Source organism: Fragaria vesca, linkage group LG1, assembly GCF_000184155.1.
Source record: "Fragaria vesca subsp. vesca linkage group LG1, FraVesHawaii_1.0, whole genome shotgun sequence".
NCBI classification, from domain to species: Eukaryota; Viridiplantae; Streptophyta; class Magnoliopsida; order Rosales; family Rosaceae; genus Fragaria; species Fragaria vesca.
This window is the reverse complement of record NC_020491.1, coordinates 21,173,726-21,190,177: the sequence shown is the minus strand read 5'-3', so window position 1 is coordinate 21,190,177 and position 16,452 is coordinate 21,173,726. Positions and strand designations below refer to the sequence as shown.

At 37.5% G+C, this 16,452-nt stretch overlaps 1 protein-coding gene across 2 annotated transcripts; it reads right to left on the bottom strand.

Annotated features, from left to right (window-relative positions):
• Positions 1-5,619: 5,619 nt before the first annotated feature.
• Positions 5,620-15,159, bottom strand: LOC101295755 (auxin response factor 8-like). 2 transcript variants are annotated; one of them, XM_004288534.1, is made up of 13 exons: positions 15,050-15,159; positions 14,745-14,962; positions 14,579-14,635; positions 14,334-14,489; positions 14,150-14,234; positions 10,584-10,674; positions 10,327-10,491; positions 10,130-10,252; positions 9,720-9,795; positions 8,693-8,840; positions 7,175-8,157; positions 6,893-7,083; positions 5,620-6,115 (listed from the first exon to the last, which is right to left on the bottom strand). In XM_004288534.1, exons 1-13 carry the CDS (start codon positions 15,084-15,086, stop codon positions 5,938-5,940), a joined length of 2,508 nt encoding a protein of 835 aa, XP_004288582.1. In that variant the 5' UTR covers positions 15,087-15,159; the 3' UTR covers positions 5,620-5,937. The 2 variants fall into 2 exon arrangements, with proteins under 2 accessions (XP_004288582.1, XP_004288583.1); XM_004288535.1 differs by lacking the exon at positions 5,620-6,115 and having other exon boundaries at positions 6,889-7,083; positions 14,745-14,959; positions 15,050-15,086.
• Between the last annotated feature and the right edge of the window lie 1,293 nt (positions 15,160-16,452).

Below are 16,452 nucleotides of genomic sequence, written 5' to 3'. Positions count from 1 at the left end.
AAAAATGTATGTGAAAGGCATGAGATGCTTGCGGTCTATTAAGTCGAAATATTATGAAAATTTGATATCACTAGGAAGCTTGCAGACTACCGATTCTCATAATAGTAAATATGTATAGTTTTTTAAAAGCTTAGCATCAAAACTGAAATTTGTTTATTATTTAGTTTTTTTTTTTCATCTTCATGAAAAGGGTAAAATTATATTAAAAAAATTGTAAAAAATAGAAGTGTGCATTAAAAAATTTGGTATATGTGAATAAAATTTCTCTTAACCTTATTACCTATAAAATTCAAAACATACAACTATTTTTATTTTGTCATTATCAAAACCAAAAAAATTTCCTAAAGCCATAACTATTTATTGACATTTTCTTTTAATTTTTTTTGAATAAATTTTTGACATTTTCAGGAATTTCATAAATTTTACAACTTCAAAAAAGATTAATAAATAGCTCGGGTGCCCGGAAAATTTCTCGAAAACTCATACACCTTCACGGCAATGAGCTATGTCCATCTACATAAAAATTTTGAGATATTCATCCCCACTTGACACTGCTACCCTTAAGGCGGTAAAGCAATACATAAGGTTGACCGCGTCGATCGGGGTCCAAACATTATCGAAAATATGTTATTTTTATACAGTAGCAGTATTTCAATGTAACGATCACATCCAACGGCTGATTTTTCAAAATTTTATTTTCTAGTTATAGTTTGTTCACAAATATGTACACTTGCATATAACACTCAACAAATTATACCACATTAGTAGACATGTCGTGGTTCTAATGACTAAAATTCACAAAATTAAAATTTGACCGTCCGATGTGTTAAGTACACTTAAATATGTCTATGGAAAAAAATTCACATATTTTCGATAACATTTGGGTTTCGACGCGGTCAACCCTTAATCAACGTCACTTATTACATGGAAACGCTCTTGTCTACCACTTTGTGACTTATTTTGGTTGATTCTTTTGCCCACACACTCTCACGTAGATAAGATGTAGCAGCCCATATAAAAATTAGGGGAAGATTACCTCCCAAAGATAGGGCTCACCATAGGGATGCATAAACATAATTAGTGTTGACTGTGTCGATCGGGGCCAAAACATTATCGAAAATTTATGATTTTTCTACCGTAGTCGTATTTCACTATACCGATCACATCTAACGGTCGATTTTTTTAAATTTTATTTTCTAGTTATAGTTAGTTCACAAAGATGTACACTTGCATATAACACTAAACAAATTATACTATATTAGTAGACATGTTGTGGTTCCAATTACTAAAATTCATAAAATAAAAATTCCGTCGTCAGATGTATTAAGTACACTTAAATATGTCTATGGAAAAAAAATTCACATTTTTTCGACAATGTTTGGGTTTCGATCGATGCGGTCAATAATGAACCAAAGTTATTTATTACACGAAAACACTCTTATCTACGTCTTTGTGACTTATTTTGGTCGATACTTCCGCCCACACACTATTCCTTTGATGAGATGTAGTTGCCATACAAATACTTAGGGAAGTTTACCTTGCGAGGATAAGGCTCTCCATAGAAAAACATAAACGTAAATAGAGTTGACCGTGTAGATCAAGATCCAAACGTAATTGAAAATTTGTGATTTTCATACCCTAGCCGTATTTCACTATATTTATCATATCCTATGGCCGATTTTTCAAAATTGTATATGCTAGATATAGTTGGTTCATAAAAATGTACACTTATATAATCAATTAAACAAATTATATCACATCAGTAGACATGTAATATAAATTTCTATCTATAAAACCAATAACATAATAATCAAAATCATATAATTAAGAACTTATTTCAATTTACCCCCATCAACTTTAGGTCGATTATCATGTTAGTCCTTCTTCTTTTAATTTCATCAAAAACACCCCTCAACTTCTAATTTTCATCAGCCGCGCATGTCCAAACCTCCAATCTCCATCCCACTCCTAACTTACTCTTTTGTCAAGTGATGATTTGATATCAAGAAGAAAGAAAAAAGGAAAAATAGGCAAATTGTATTCAATCCCACCAAAATCACTAAGGTTAACGGGTTGTGATGGGAAAGAAGATGTGTATCGATATGGGGAAAAAATGGTCTGAAAAGTAACTTTCAAAATTTGATTTTCTTCTTGATATCAAGTCACCACTTGACAAAGGAATTGGATGGAGATTGGAGATTTGGACATGCACGGCTGATGAAAATTAGGAGTTGAGGGGTGTTTTTGATGAAATTGAAAGAAGAAGAACTAACATGATGATCGACCTAAAGTTAATAAGGGTAAACTGAAATTAGTCCTATAATTAATTAAAAAGTATCAAGAGTCATATAATATAAATTTTATTAGAATTTAATAAGCATGCTTATTATCATGTGTTTAACAATAAATGTTAATTATCCATTTAAATGAGACTTAGTGGCTTGTTCAAAAAAGAAAAAAGAGGAGAGACTTACGTGGGAGTCTGGGAGATATAGTAGTCAGTAGGCAGCTGGCACGCCTTCATGGACATGAATGCCTCCGCCTCTCCGAATTCATCATCTACTGCATCGATAGCTTTGCTTCTGAGTCTCGATATTCAATTCCTGCCTTTCATGAGTAATATCCATCCAAATACACCACGACCCGTGCAGTACGTTTCTACCTTTCATCTTATTCTTTGCTTTTTCAATTTCGTGTTCGCGGCGGAGGATAGCACCACCGGCGGGAGGATCGGCTCCGTTAACATTGTTAAGGATATCATGGATGGCACAGAACTCACTATTCACTAATACTACTGACTACTAAGATATGTAGTGATCAGATCACTTGGCTGCTTCACATGGATGGATGGTTGGCCAGCCCCCTCCATTCATGGCGAATCCGAAATCCGGGCGAGTTTCCCGCACCGACGCAAGTCAGCCTCCGACGCCGGAGAGGCGGAGATGCTCAGTTCCAAGCATCCTCCATGAATGCCTCCGCCTCTCCGAATTGTGTTCTTGTACTGTTGTATGGGCACTCTTAGGTTCTTATAGCGCAGCTTTCTTGAAAAAATGCTTCCATTGCCTTACAACTCTGATAGGAGTCATAGGACACTGACTTTTCTATGTCTTAAAAACAGAAACCCTACAGAAAAAATCCTCCCTACAGTTGACGTTCACAGGTACAGACCTCCACCAACAGTTGCGTATCTTTCACCGAGAGGTCCTGCACAGCTTACAGAAAATATTCTCAAGGTTATTTTCTTCTGCTTTCACCTTCACAATATATTGCTCAATGTATATGGACATGTGAAATTTGTATGGCTTGGGAGTTGGATCAGTAGGTGGCTCATTGATGAACATACTGAGAGCACTCTCTCACTCTCTCTAGGGTCACTGAGCCCCATTGACTCTGAAGAAACATGCTAGCTTTATTATATACCTGGTAGCCATCAGGATTCCTACATGCATGAACCATACAAGGTTTCATGGATACATATCTATCTCAACTGATGTGCTATCCATTTTAGGTATCTTAATTCTGTAGTCTCTTTGCATTTCCACTTTGCACTCAATATTCACATATGCTATGAGGTCCAGATTAATGTATGTTAAGTATGCATATTCTGAACTTGCTTGTAGTCTCAGACATTAATCAGAGCTTATACTCTTATTTGATATACGGTTCAGCCTGATGTAATGGGTCTAGGAGTGGCCATTTTAGCTGCCATCTGTCCCAAGAATGAATCAGGGAGTGTCCCAAATGGAGAAGAAACCAGTAATCTGAGAGAGACATGCATGAAATCTCAATTCAAAATACTGGTGCTCCCTCTTTTCTTGAGGTTGAGGAACCATTTTTTACTGGATTTCATGTTGTCCTTTCCTGAATTCTGAGGGGTTTCTTCTTTCATCAGTCCCTTAATTATTGTTACAAGGTAACAATTAATTGTGACAAGGTTGATCCCATCGAAATAAGGGTATGGGAAAGATTTGAAAAGACTAGCGGGAGTTGGTCCCTAGTTGTTGCCTCTGAATTAAAGCATTGTTGGAGGAGTCTACTAAAATTGTTGCCTCGTCGGTTTATCTTATAAAGATTTAAAATTAACAAGCCATTGTTGCCTTGACGGTTTATCTTTTAAAGATGGCAAACAAGTCATTGCTGCCTGGTCGGTTTATCTTGTAAAGATTGCAAATTAACAAGTCATTGTTGCCTGGTCAGTTTATCTTATGAAGATTGCAAACAAGCCATTGCTGCCTTGTTGGGTTTTGCAAATTAACAAGTCATTGTTGCCTCGTCGATTTATCTTAAGAATATTGCAAACCAGCCCTTGCTGCCTCGTCGGTATATCTTGTAAAGATTGCAAATTTACAAGCCAAAATTGCTTCGTTGGTTTATCTTATAGGTTGAGATTTAACGCTTTGTGAGTTTATGCTAATACGGTTGTTGCCCCTTTTCAGTGATTTTGCCCATATGGGGTTTGAACGCTGTTGCCTGGTAAGGAAAGATTAGACATATGCTAAATACCTTACTGGCAGAAACATCACTGATGCAGATTACTGGAGCATTGCTCATGGATCCTCCCTCCTAAGGCAAGGTCTAATTTGTAGAATTGGGGATGACATGACTGTTAAGTTTTGGCCTCGTCATTGGCTGGGTATGTTATCTCTCATTGATGTTGTTTTGCCTGGTTATCTTGTTAATAATGCTGATACTGTTGGTACGTTCTTGAAAAGCATCCCAAACCTTTGCCATAAACCCTTCAGTTCAGAAAACAAGTTCTTTAACAAGTAGGAAGTGGCTCACTTGTTTCATTATCACATAAATGGTTTACCATCTGATAGGTTCGGCCTGTTGTTCATGACCTACGTATGAATCTGTGATATAATCTAAATTAGATATATACATTCCATTCAGCATTCAATTTGATTGCTTAATACAATGTAAATTTACAGGTTCTCTGTAAGCTTGAGAGATATTGTGACGTTTGTTACCTGTACCCCAGTGATGAAAAAAATCTAGTAATATGAGAGACGTGTATAATTACAATTGGAAAGTTGGTGCAAAGTCCTTGTGGGATTGTCCAGACCTTCCTTGACTTGTTGCATCATGTAAGTTCTTCTGCTGCTGAGTGTGTTTTTTTGTTTGTTATGTTGCTTGGTGGATTTGGCGCAATAAAAACATGCATAGACATGGGGAGCAGTTGAAAAGCAAATTCAACTGCAAAGACTTAGCATCTTTAGTTGAAATATTGTGGAGATTGATTGATGCAAGTGTTGACTGTTGAGTTGTTGCTACTTACTGAACGGAGGGAGTTCAAAGTTGTTAACACTAATTAGATTGTTGCCTACTGAGCTACTGTGCTGGGTTTAGTAGGGGATTCTATTGTAAGACTAGCGGCCGTACTATATTGTTTAGTAACACTCAAGCTAGAAGATTCATATGTGAAAGACTAGTTATTTGTGTGGTCTACTGGAGTCTGCCTATTGAGTACTGACTGGATAATGATTTACTCTCACCATGTCATAACCATAACCCCGGCAAAGGTCGGTTCTATCTGATTCTTCGTATGATGCCAACTCACTTTCAAAGAGAGTATGATTTTAGTAGAATTAAAAACTCACTTCCAAATAATATATAACTTTTGCAAATATATATCACAAGAATTAAGAGATCATACAGCACTTGATACACACTATCACATGAACAGCATCACATAATTGAACAGCGTGTAATGATTACTCATCCAAGTTTCCGACTTGAATATACTTCAACCATAAAAATTAAATTCATCAGAGCTAAACAGTCTGGGAGATGAGTCTTATAATACTGGTGCACACTCAAATAGCGAGAGATAACCCCAGATTGAGCAGATCACATGTTACTGTCCAACAGGAATTTCTCCTTGCTATGAGGGTCAGAAGCATCATGCGTGGAAGTTTTTCATACAAGCACCAAAATTCAATACTCAAGTGAGCCGAGAGATGGTAGCCCAGAAATATGGTCTTGAGTTTCATTTGCACTGCTATTCACTCTTTGACCCGCATTTGGGGTAAAGGAATCAACTGCTTGGTCGCCCATTTTGTGCACATCCTCAGGAGAAAGTATCTTGATATACCAAACATTGTTCACAAATGACCTGCATACCATTTTTTATAAAATGAGAAACTAAGAACCCAAAACTATTGGCTGCTTCCTCATAGAATGTACAGTAAATGACTTTGAGCAACCAACTAAACAAAGGACGAAAGATAATCAATGAAGATTCCTGAAAAAAAAAAAATACTCGCTACTGAATAGATCAACTCCATCCCCAGGAAACTGACATAAATATAAAAACTCTCACCCTTCTCTTCAAAATTATGTAAACCTGTACTAATTACATATTTGCACTCCTGCCATCTTCATAACTATACAGGGTAAACTGACCGCTTTTTGGGATTAAATATTATGCTTGAATGATAATTAATAAGTTTTCAGTTATCTTTTATCCTATCAAATAGTATAATTTGAGACGGGAGAGGTTCATAACCACCTTGCATGTCACAAAACATCTCTGCCATCACTTTGAAGACAATAGTTAGAATGTAAAGCAAAAACAATCTTTTATATCTACCAAGCACCTATACTCTCCAATATATGGATTAGGAGTTAAGTTTAGAACTCGAATTTACAATCTGTCAATCTCAGTCCTATTAAGTTTTGTTTGTCTATTATTGAAAGTTGAAGTCAACCACATTTATCTTATAATACTAACAACAATTATAAACCATAGTCGATAAGTTTTAGAATTCTTTGGATAGTTTGATATCCATCAATCAACTGAGCAAGGTTCAAAATAGGATTTATGAGAATCTACATGGTTCAAGGTATTCTAATATAAAATTGTCCATATGAAACTGAATCAAGAACTTACTCCCATGGGTCGTCTCCAAGAAGAAGCACATCGTCCTCCCTGTCAACGAATACAAGCTGCCAGCCTGATCTAAGACAATCTTCCAACTTCCCCTCAATGCCAAACATCTGGGCCAGTTCTTCTCGCAGCTGATTATAGCTGCTGAACCGGGAGATGTCCAGTGAGCGGCCAACCGACCCTGACTTATACACCTGCACCAAGAACACAGCATCATCTGTCCAACAATTTAAAGAGAGAAAGAGTACCAAAAACCAACAATATCCAATCATTTTCAGCGCAGACCTTGACAAATGTACAGTTTGGGGTAGGTGGGTCAACTTGACCTGCACCATGCAACAACTCAGTCGAATCTTGTATGCAACCATACAGAGAACTCTGAAACCCAGAATCCCCTAAAGGCATTGGCATGTCAGCATCATTTGAAGAAGTGGCAAAGTTGGGCACTGTGGTGGGGAATACAAGCCCAGATGACTCTATATTAACACCAAAGAGAGTAGGATTTTGGGAATCTGAATTACAATTCTCTTGCTCAACTGCGTTGTCTTTCTCATTAAAAGGTGCGAATGACATTGGGTTGGCAAAGGCATTGGCCTGCGCATATGCAAACTTTGGAGTCCAAGATTGTTGAGGTAACTGCTCAGCTGGACCAGCTCTGTTTAAAACACTATTACTCCCTTCAGGACACAATGAACCAAGCGTGTTCTGTCTAGAGTTAGTAGATCCCGACAACTTTGTGCTTGAATCCGTGTAGTCTGCTCTAGAAAATGATGGAGATGGCACATTCATTTGCTGACTCCGATGAAGTTGTTCACTTTGAACCTTAAGTGCATCATGATAGGTGTTCTGTTGTTGATGCGGCTCTTCCTCTGTTTGATTGTTAAATTGCGGTGGTAGAAGGTGCTGTGGCAGATTCTCCATTGAAACTTGTGGCTGCGCCTGCAGCATATTATGAGGGACTGATTGCGGAATTACTTGCTGTTGCAGCTGCAACAGAGGATTGTGGCTACCCGGCTGCTGAAGGTACTGAAGAGGCTGCTGGAAGTGCATTACATGTTGTCTTAGCTGATCTCCGCTTCCTACATTTTGTAAACCAGCAGCCAACATGGCCTGGTACTGCTGATTGGGGTCATTTCCCATCAATGTTGAATCCAATCTCTGCTGCATCCAGGGAAACATACCAACAGCTTGGAAGTTCATGGATTGAAGACCTTGCTCTCCAGTTGCCCCCCTCAGCCACATTAAGTTAGCTGCTTCATCTCTGTTATCTGCAATATCAACAAAGAACGAATAACAGCTTAACTATATAAACCTCTAATCACCCTTTGACTATGACAGCTTTCGTATGTGGTCCTTCATGGACAAATTCTGACTTTTGAACAACCTGATGTAGTGGATAGTAAAACAATGCTACATGTGCCAAACCTTCTGTAAATCTAGTACCAAGTATTTTTACGAGAAAATCATCAGTGTATTAAGCAATTATATGGAAGTTTAAGGAGCAGTTAGCCAGAAACCAAACAAAAAAAGGATTAAAAATCATACAAGTTGCATGAGGAACTCAAGAAACACAGTCAGCACAGCAATCCAATACATGTGTGTTATATTGGAGAATATATACATTCCACATGAGAAAAATGTGGTGACAATGCAATTGCTTCCCAAAACCGTTTGTGCAATACGCTCAAGGCAATGGATATGTGAAGAATACTGAAAAGCATTCTTTTTGAGCATTGACACACCTAAATGCCTAAAAGGTAATAAAGACACAAAATAATAACACATTAAAAATATATATTATACCATGCATTGATGAAGCCCCAGGATGCCAAGGACGCTTCAGTCGGAGGGGAAATAGTGATGGGTACATGGGGAAAGTGGTCAAAGGCTCAATCTCCCACAATGAAACCCTTGGCTGCCTCTCACCTGCAGTTGACTCATCCCAACCAACCTACACCAAGGAAAGAACAAATGTTCAAAAACCAAATAAAATATAAGATCAAAAATCAAAAAGGACAATTTAGACAGAGGCAACAAGGTCCTGAATCCTGACCAAGTGACCATGTATTCAGTTACAAATCTAGAAATAAATATGGTGAGAAAGAAGGAAAACATGTTAAGGACCATTGTATGGAATACTAATGAATGTAAAGATAAGTGTTATGGTTTTGAAACGCAACATATTTTTTCAACTTTGATTCCAAGTAACTATCAAAATGGCAACATATGAACCTGCGGATATTTTTTGCACTTATCAAATACATGACTTGTATAGTCAAAGCAGAACAGAGGTTGTGTTATCACCCTTTCCCTATAGTTGAGGAACCAACTCCGATCAAATTTACACACAGGAAGAAATCATGATACTTTTATAGCTTCTTGTTTAGTCAGATACTACCATTTATTTACACTTACGTTGTCCAAGTATCTATAGACTACAGGTTTAATTCCCTTAAAAAACAGTTCATATATATTTCACACTTCAAAATAACAAAACATTTCTCTTCATAATAACATAACTCTTTTGTCAACAGATTGTCACACATACAAGCAAGAAATTTGTTGGTTCCATCGATACTTTTGTGCAATTAAAAGGAAGTGAAAATAACAACAACACACATGATAACAATCATAACAACAAGCTGGTAGTTTGCCATCACTTTATGTCTGTATGATAAGCAGACATGGAAATACATGGATATTTTGTTATATCTGTTAGAGGAGCACAATACCGGATGTGTAATGTACTCATCCATTATATAGGGTTTGAAATGAAACCCTGAATGAATAAACAGAAGCAATTACAATTTTTAGTACTAAGCTTTATTACCTTGACAGATCGCCAGTGAGAATTTGGCCACCGAACAGGATCCAGATCACTTATGCCAGTTATTGTACCCATGTACCTGGACAAGACAATCATTGAATATTTCAATTATACACCCATTGAAAATGCAAAAATAGTATACATCGACCTGCATCTATTATCTATCTATAGGAAAACAGCCTACATAATGGAAAAATATGTTGATGAAATGCTACGAAGGACAAACATGTTTTAACCTAGTTTAATTTAAGGTCACAATTAATAAACATTAATAATGTGCGGTAATCAATATAGTTTGTCCATCTTCTGCACAAGCAAGTATAAAGGATCTGTATAACGTAAAGAAACCAGGCTAATTACACATAAGCAATCATTATAAAAATACTGTATTTGACCATGTCTAGTTATATTACCGTCTGACACTTGACTCTTCAGTCTCAAAAAGCATCCGAAATCGCATCCCAACTGAAACACGTGTGTGAAATACTGCTTTAATGTATTTTGATAGGGGTATGACAAACTCAGATGGACTAGCCCTGGACATAATAAACGTATAAGCAAAAGCAAATGTAAGAATTGGAAAGAATAGAAAACATGGATTTTTTGTCACCTTGGATTATAAAATACAGTAAAACAGCTATTAGTTGAAGATGCATGGGCAGCAGCAGCAAGAAGTCCGATGTGCATGCTATCACTTGACAAAACAGATGACGGCATCACAGTTTGTGGTCGAGTTGCACGGCGAATCCCCAAAAGGAGCTGATTCTTTTCATTCCTACGATAAAATAATTAACGAGTATATTAGTTCATGATTTTACATAAATATATAAAAAATAGCAAGAAAAAAAATTAGATGAAAAGAACTACCAAATAAAAAGAACAGAATCTCCAGCAACAAGCCTTTTGGCACTAACAAATACACTCCAACCTGTCGTGAGAAGATGCCGTTTTGGCTGTCCTGTAAAATCAGCAAAGCATAAAACAGATTAGTTTTTCCTGGGTTTCCTTGAAGATAGTAATTGATGTACTACTATACCATAATGCAAATCAGCAGTGCAAGCCTCTTTATGTTTGCAAGCCCATATATGTTTCTTTCAGCACTAAATATCAGCATCCATTTAATACTATAAGTGAACTCAACAGTTTGGCTGTGTATCCAAGTATGTCCCATCAGGACAATCAAAACAAATTAAGCGAAAGTATACAATTTGGAACTTTTGTAAACAGTAAAAAAATCATCAAAATCTGGCAACACTGATCGGACCATCTATATGGATTGTCTCTTGATTAAAGCCTACAAAGCTATTTCCATCATCATATCAGCTGTATATTCCCTTATGTATTTCATCCCCTTTTAGCATATATGAGACTTTTGACTTGACTCAGTGTTCTCACATACCACTTCTATATTTTTTGTCTTTGTTGCTTGTGCAACCTAGTGTTAAATTCTTATACCATATGACATCTTTGCTCACTTTCCCACTAATCTATGCCATCATCATTGCTGCTACACTCACTCAATAGCTGATTAGCCACATTATTCTCCTCTTCAGAGCAATTTTATCTCCAGGAGCCCTAAATATTTTCCTTATGACACATTTAGGTATTATACAATGACATATACTTAAGGCATTGGTAGTCCGAACAAGTAAGGAAACAATAAATGATAAACACACAATTGTTTATTTCAGTGTGAGCACCAACTCAGAAACTTCTTATATTTTAATTGTTTTCTATAATTAGCATACGTAAAGTGATTGTTTGGGTTCATCTACAACAATTAAAAATCTAAATAAAAATGTTTCTTAATATATTACAGTGCTCTGAAAGTTTGTCGTTATGAGATTTCCTGTGACGAGACTCTTCTTTGTATTACGGTAACAGACTATAGCATAGAGATCTGAGAACAGGAAACTGAGCTTAGCCTACTTTGCCTCCTTTCTTTTAAACTAGTTTAATTCTCCTCCTCTTTAACCTGCATCCTAGATTTCTCATTCTCTGTGTTCTTAAGACAGTGAATTCAATTCCTTATTGCACATTTGCACCCCTTGCAGTCATCAGCTATTCAACAGAATCTCTAGCCATGGAGGTCAGATTTACCACACATGTACTGTTGGCAGAATTGAAGTATACATTATACATGCCATGCCATAATGTGATCATTAGCTGTTTTCAAAAGTAGAAGGTACACCATAAGGAGTATTGCACGTGAATCTATTATGTCCAGGAAATGTCATAGGAACTGTCGCGCCACACAACCCCAGACACTGGCATAAGTTCTCATACACAGCCTGAAGCACTACTTCCTCCATGCAACTACAACAATTGGGAACCATCAGTCTCATACATCGCCAATCTACCCATTGCTTAAGTACAAACATTGAAGTTAAAACTTATTTGTCTTTACTTGTAAAGCCCTTATACCCATCGCATATCTTTTTCCACCAAAAGCTCACTTAGTAAAACAAGCTACTTCAGAGCCATATGAATTTTTATCCACTTATAGAGATATTCACCTTTTCACTAATAATTAATACATCTTTTCCTCCAACAAAAGAATCAGCTCTACTAAGTACTCGCAAAGACGAAAGAAATGCATCTCACCTTCATTCCTCATTATAAGGCTAGCGCATAGAGTAGAATCTTTTATTCTTTCAGACTTCTCACTTTCCTACCATTTACGCACCGGAAGTAAAAGAAAAAACTGATATGCCCCAGCCAATAGAGATTTGGAAAAGTGACTATGGGAAGGACAACTATGGTTGCAGCCGGATGGTACTTGAACTAAAAGAAACATCCAAAGCAAGTGTAATAATAGAAGACATGGGGATAGGTGCTTGGTATCAGATATGCCAGCTGATTGAACAACTTATACCTATCCAAGCAAGTTGTACATGAATAATACTGTGGCTTACTGTAACTGCTCCTCCCCATTCTTGACTACATGTTTTATTGAATTTATACTGGACTATGCTTTCAGAGAAAGATTTCCATGATTTCTAAACAAGTGCCCAAAAATATCTCCACAAATCTTGTAGGTTCTTTAAATACCACTTCATCTGACTAATTTTCAGACCACAGTAGGTAGATAAAATTGTATCAAAACATAACGTTCACTGACACAAAAAGGTACTCTTTCAAGATGACTCAAAACAAGCTTTATTCAGAAGTTAGTCCAGTGACTGTTCACGAGTGGGGACCCTCTTGGGTGGTTTTTTATTCTTGCACCAAAACCGAATGTGAGTATTGCAGTTCCTTGAGCACATTGTAAGTCCAATATTCTGCAGGCTCAGTGGAAAGGGTAGGAGTAGGTGTGACACTCAGTGTGACAAATACATCATGAAATGCTTTAAGCACCAATGACATGTGAAAGGTATAGTCAAAGCAATGGTAAACTCAATACAGGTCTCCCGTAGAAATAGCAAATAATGCTTAGAATACAGAAAAGTCCAAGCCTGTGTTTTCCATTTATGTCTTTATGATAAATATGATGCATCTAAACACACCTTTGTATAAATACAGAAGTCTATAACAATCAACCAAGAATTACTCCTGACAAGAATAGATGCAAACCAAAATAGGCAGGACCATTTTTTATTTTGCCCTAACAAATAGGTGGTGACCCCTGTCTAACATGGCATGTTCTTTGCTTCAAGTACATCATTAGGTCAATATGAGCATAATCTTAAAACTATATTACCAACAGATGTTTACTTCGGATTCACTTGCCAAAGGAAAAAATAAAAATAAATAAATTATGACACTGGTGAGATTTTGGATATCTACAGTTCAGCTATGACCAGAGATTCTAAACTATATATGCCAATTAAACTCTGGGGAAAAAAAGTTCTCCAATAAAGATATTTCCTTCATTCCTCGACCTACTCCCTGTCAATAGTAGTAAGAAACCTAGCCAAACAAATTGAAAGTAGGTGATCCACCCGGATTGCACAACTAATGCGTATCTGACTATCTGGCTTTTTGCGATGCCGTCATCATACAATAAATCAATCCGATAATCATTACTGTAAGAAGAATTATGAAAGGATTCAGCCCAAAGTCAAAGGGAACTCTAACTAACAGCTGCGTCCCACCACCTTATAAATTATATAAGTAAAGCAGTTCCATGTCTCTCAAAATACAAGGACAACTCATGTACTCCTACAGCTACCATAAATTGCTTAATTAGGACGACATTTAAAAGTATCACTTTCTCATTTCCTGGCACCAATGATTGATCACACTACTTTTATATCACGAGTCCTTAGAACATCCAACCTGATATAGCCAATAGTTTGAAGCACTTTTTTTCTTGCTTTACTAGAATCCTTACCAAAATCCAGCAGTTGTCAAGCACCATAATGGAAGCTAAACTATACTAGTTCCTATAAGACGAAAAAGGGACAATCAGAAACCAAAACTTCAAATCTTACCTCGGAAAATGTGCCTAAACTTCCACTCAACATCATGGAGATCCCTAGCAATAAGTTCCTGGGCTGGTGGCTGTAGCGAGAAATCCTGCAGTAAACCATCAAGATATTAAATAAGAAGCATCGGCAACTTACTCTGTCAAACAAAACAACATAAAAGACAGTTGCAGTTCGAAGGAGGAATTACCAGTGGAGGAAAAACTTTCTCAGCGGCGCGACGAGGAACAGAGAAGCCTCCATGTGTACTAGTGTCACTCGCGGTGAGTGTCTTGCAAAAGTAATTTGTTGGTTGCTTGCTTGGAACTCCCAACTCCATGGGAAGAAATGTCTCCTTTTGTTCTTGCTGTGCATGTGTAGTTTAACCCAACTTTAGAAGTTATGATGCAACTAAGGATAAATTAATAAAACTGAGAGGAAAGAAGTAGCATTTACCGGAGTCAAAGGCTGCAATGTCATCTGGGCATATACTTCATCCGTCTCCACATCTGCCTGAAACCCAAATCACATCAGTTCCAGGTTATCTCATTTTTGTTCTTTCTTCTACAAGAAATGAAAAGACAAAATGTAGCTGAATAAAAAAAGACAAAGCAAAACCCACATGCATTGTGACATTGTGGAGCTGACAGATCAACTGGGGAGGCAAACTCGGGTAGTTTGGTATGTGAGCATCAACTTGTTTGTTGGTAGTAGCCGCAACCTGGTCGCTGTGGCCCTGAGGAAAGTAAACCACCCGAGTTCCAGATGTGGGCAGCGACACCAGCGGCCCTGCGCATGCATGCCACAGCTCCGAATTCAAGCACTTCTTCTCAGCTCCTCCTGACATTCCATTTCTTGTCAATAAATAAATACAGTTGATAATGGACTAGATTACTATGCGAAAATCAACCAAACAATAGGGTTTACCTTCCTGCTGACCGAACCCTGATGTGGAAAGCTTCATACCGATATCCACCTCCCTTCCTATCAACTACTTATCACAACTAAACTCATACGTCGAAACCAAATTCTACTTTCTATTTTCACACTCCACGAATTGGGAGGAATTAGAAACTGAAGGGAGGAATTGTTTTTCTTCTCAAGAGATTGTAATAGTAAGTGGACTGAGAATCAAGAGGCTTTCCTCTTCCTCCTTTTCAGGCCTATCACTGTCCATTCGATTCAGAAGCTAGAGAGAGAAAGATGAAGAAGATTTGGCATTGATCACTGTGGTGAGAGAGAGAGAGGGGGAGGGGTCTTTACTCCTTTCCCCTCTTATAAGGGTCCCGACCGAGCTGGACCTCATACCAGTAGAAAGAGTCTGGGAGCGTTATGGGAATGTTCTCATCTCCACCGTCCGCTCATCCGTACCTGTTAATCTCCACCGTCCGCTTGGGGACTGATATGACAGCAACCATGTGCCACCATACTTCAGTGGTCCTTGTCAGAGTACGGACTATGTTTCAAAGTCTTACGTAATATTTTCTCCTACTTTTCTTTTCTTTTCTTTTCTTTTCTTTTTCTGTATAAATCGCTTCATCATCATTTCTCAAGAAAGTTGTAACTACGATGTAAATGATGTTAACACTGTCAAGACCCACCCCGAATTTCACTCTGAAACTCGAAGTAAATCCTGCGGGGACCACCTCCAAGGAAAATTTACCGAAAATTCGGCATAAACCTCCCTTGAAAATGGACAACCCTTCATAATAAAACACCTGCAAACACTTCTAAAAGTTCCAACTCCAACCTTAACTCTTGGAGCCTTCGAGCTCCCCACAAATCACAACATCTCCCAAAAAAAAAATTCACTAATCTAACAAATGATCCTATAACCAACAACCACATATTCAGAGCAACTCTACTTGAGAGGAGAGGAACTAGAAATAAATAGAAATGAGCGGAAGCTATACTATTGACTATGCCTCTTCACTATGTACGCTCGGCCTCACTATGCTAACCTGCAACTGGGCATTTATAAAACGAAGAACCCAGGGGAAAACATTTGAAACTGTTAGAGTGAGTGGACAAAAACATAAATTTAATGAAAATATTTATGCTTTCCCAATTTACATTTCCATAGAAATATGCTGCATGCGACAGCTCAAAAATGCTCAACACAAAAACTGGAAATTTCATGACTAGCTCCGGCCAGTCTCCAACGCTCAATAAAATACAGCCTCTCAGGCTAAAATAAAATATGTATGTATTACACTCGTCATATCCCTTGTATGAATTTTCTTGAAACAACTAAAACAAATAGAAAATTCACACAAGGCTACAACGCTTGCGTCTAACGCTCACGTTGCACCATAATGGCATTTTACCTC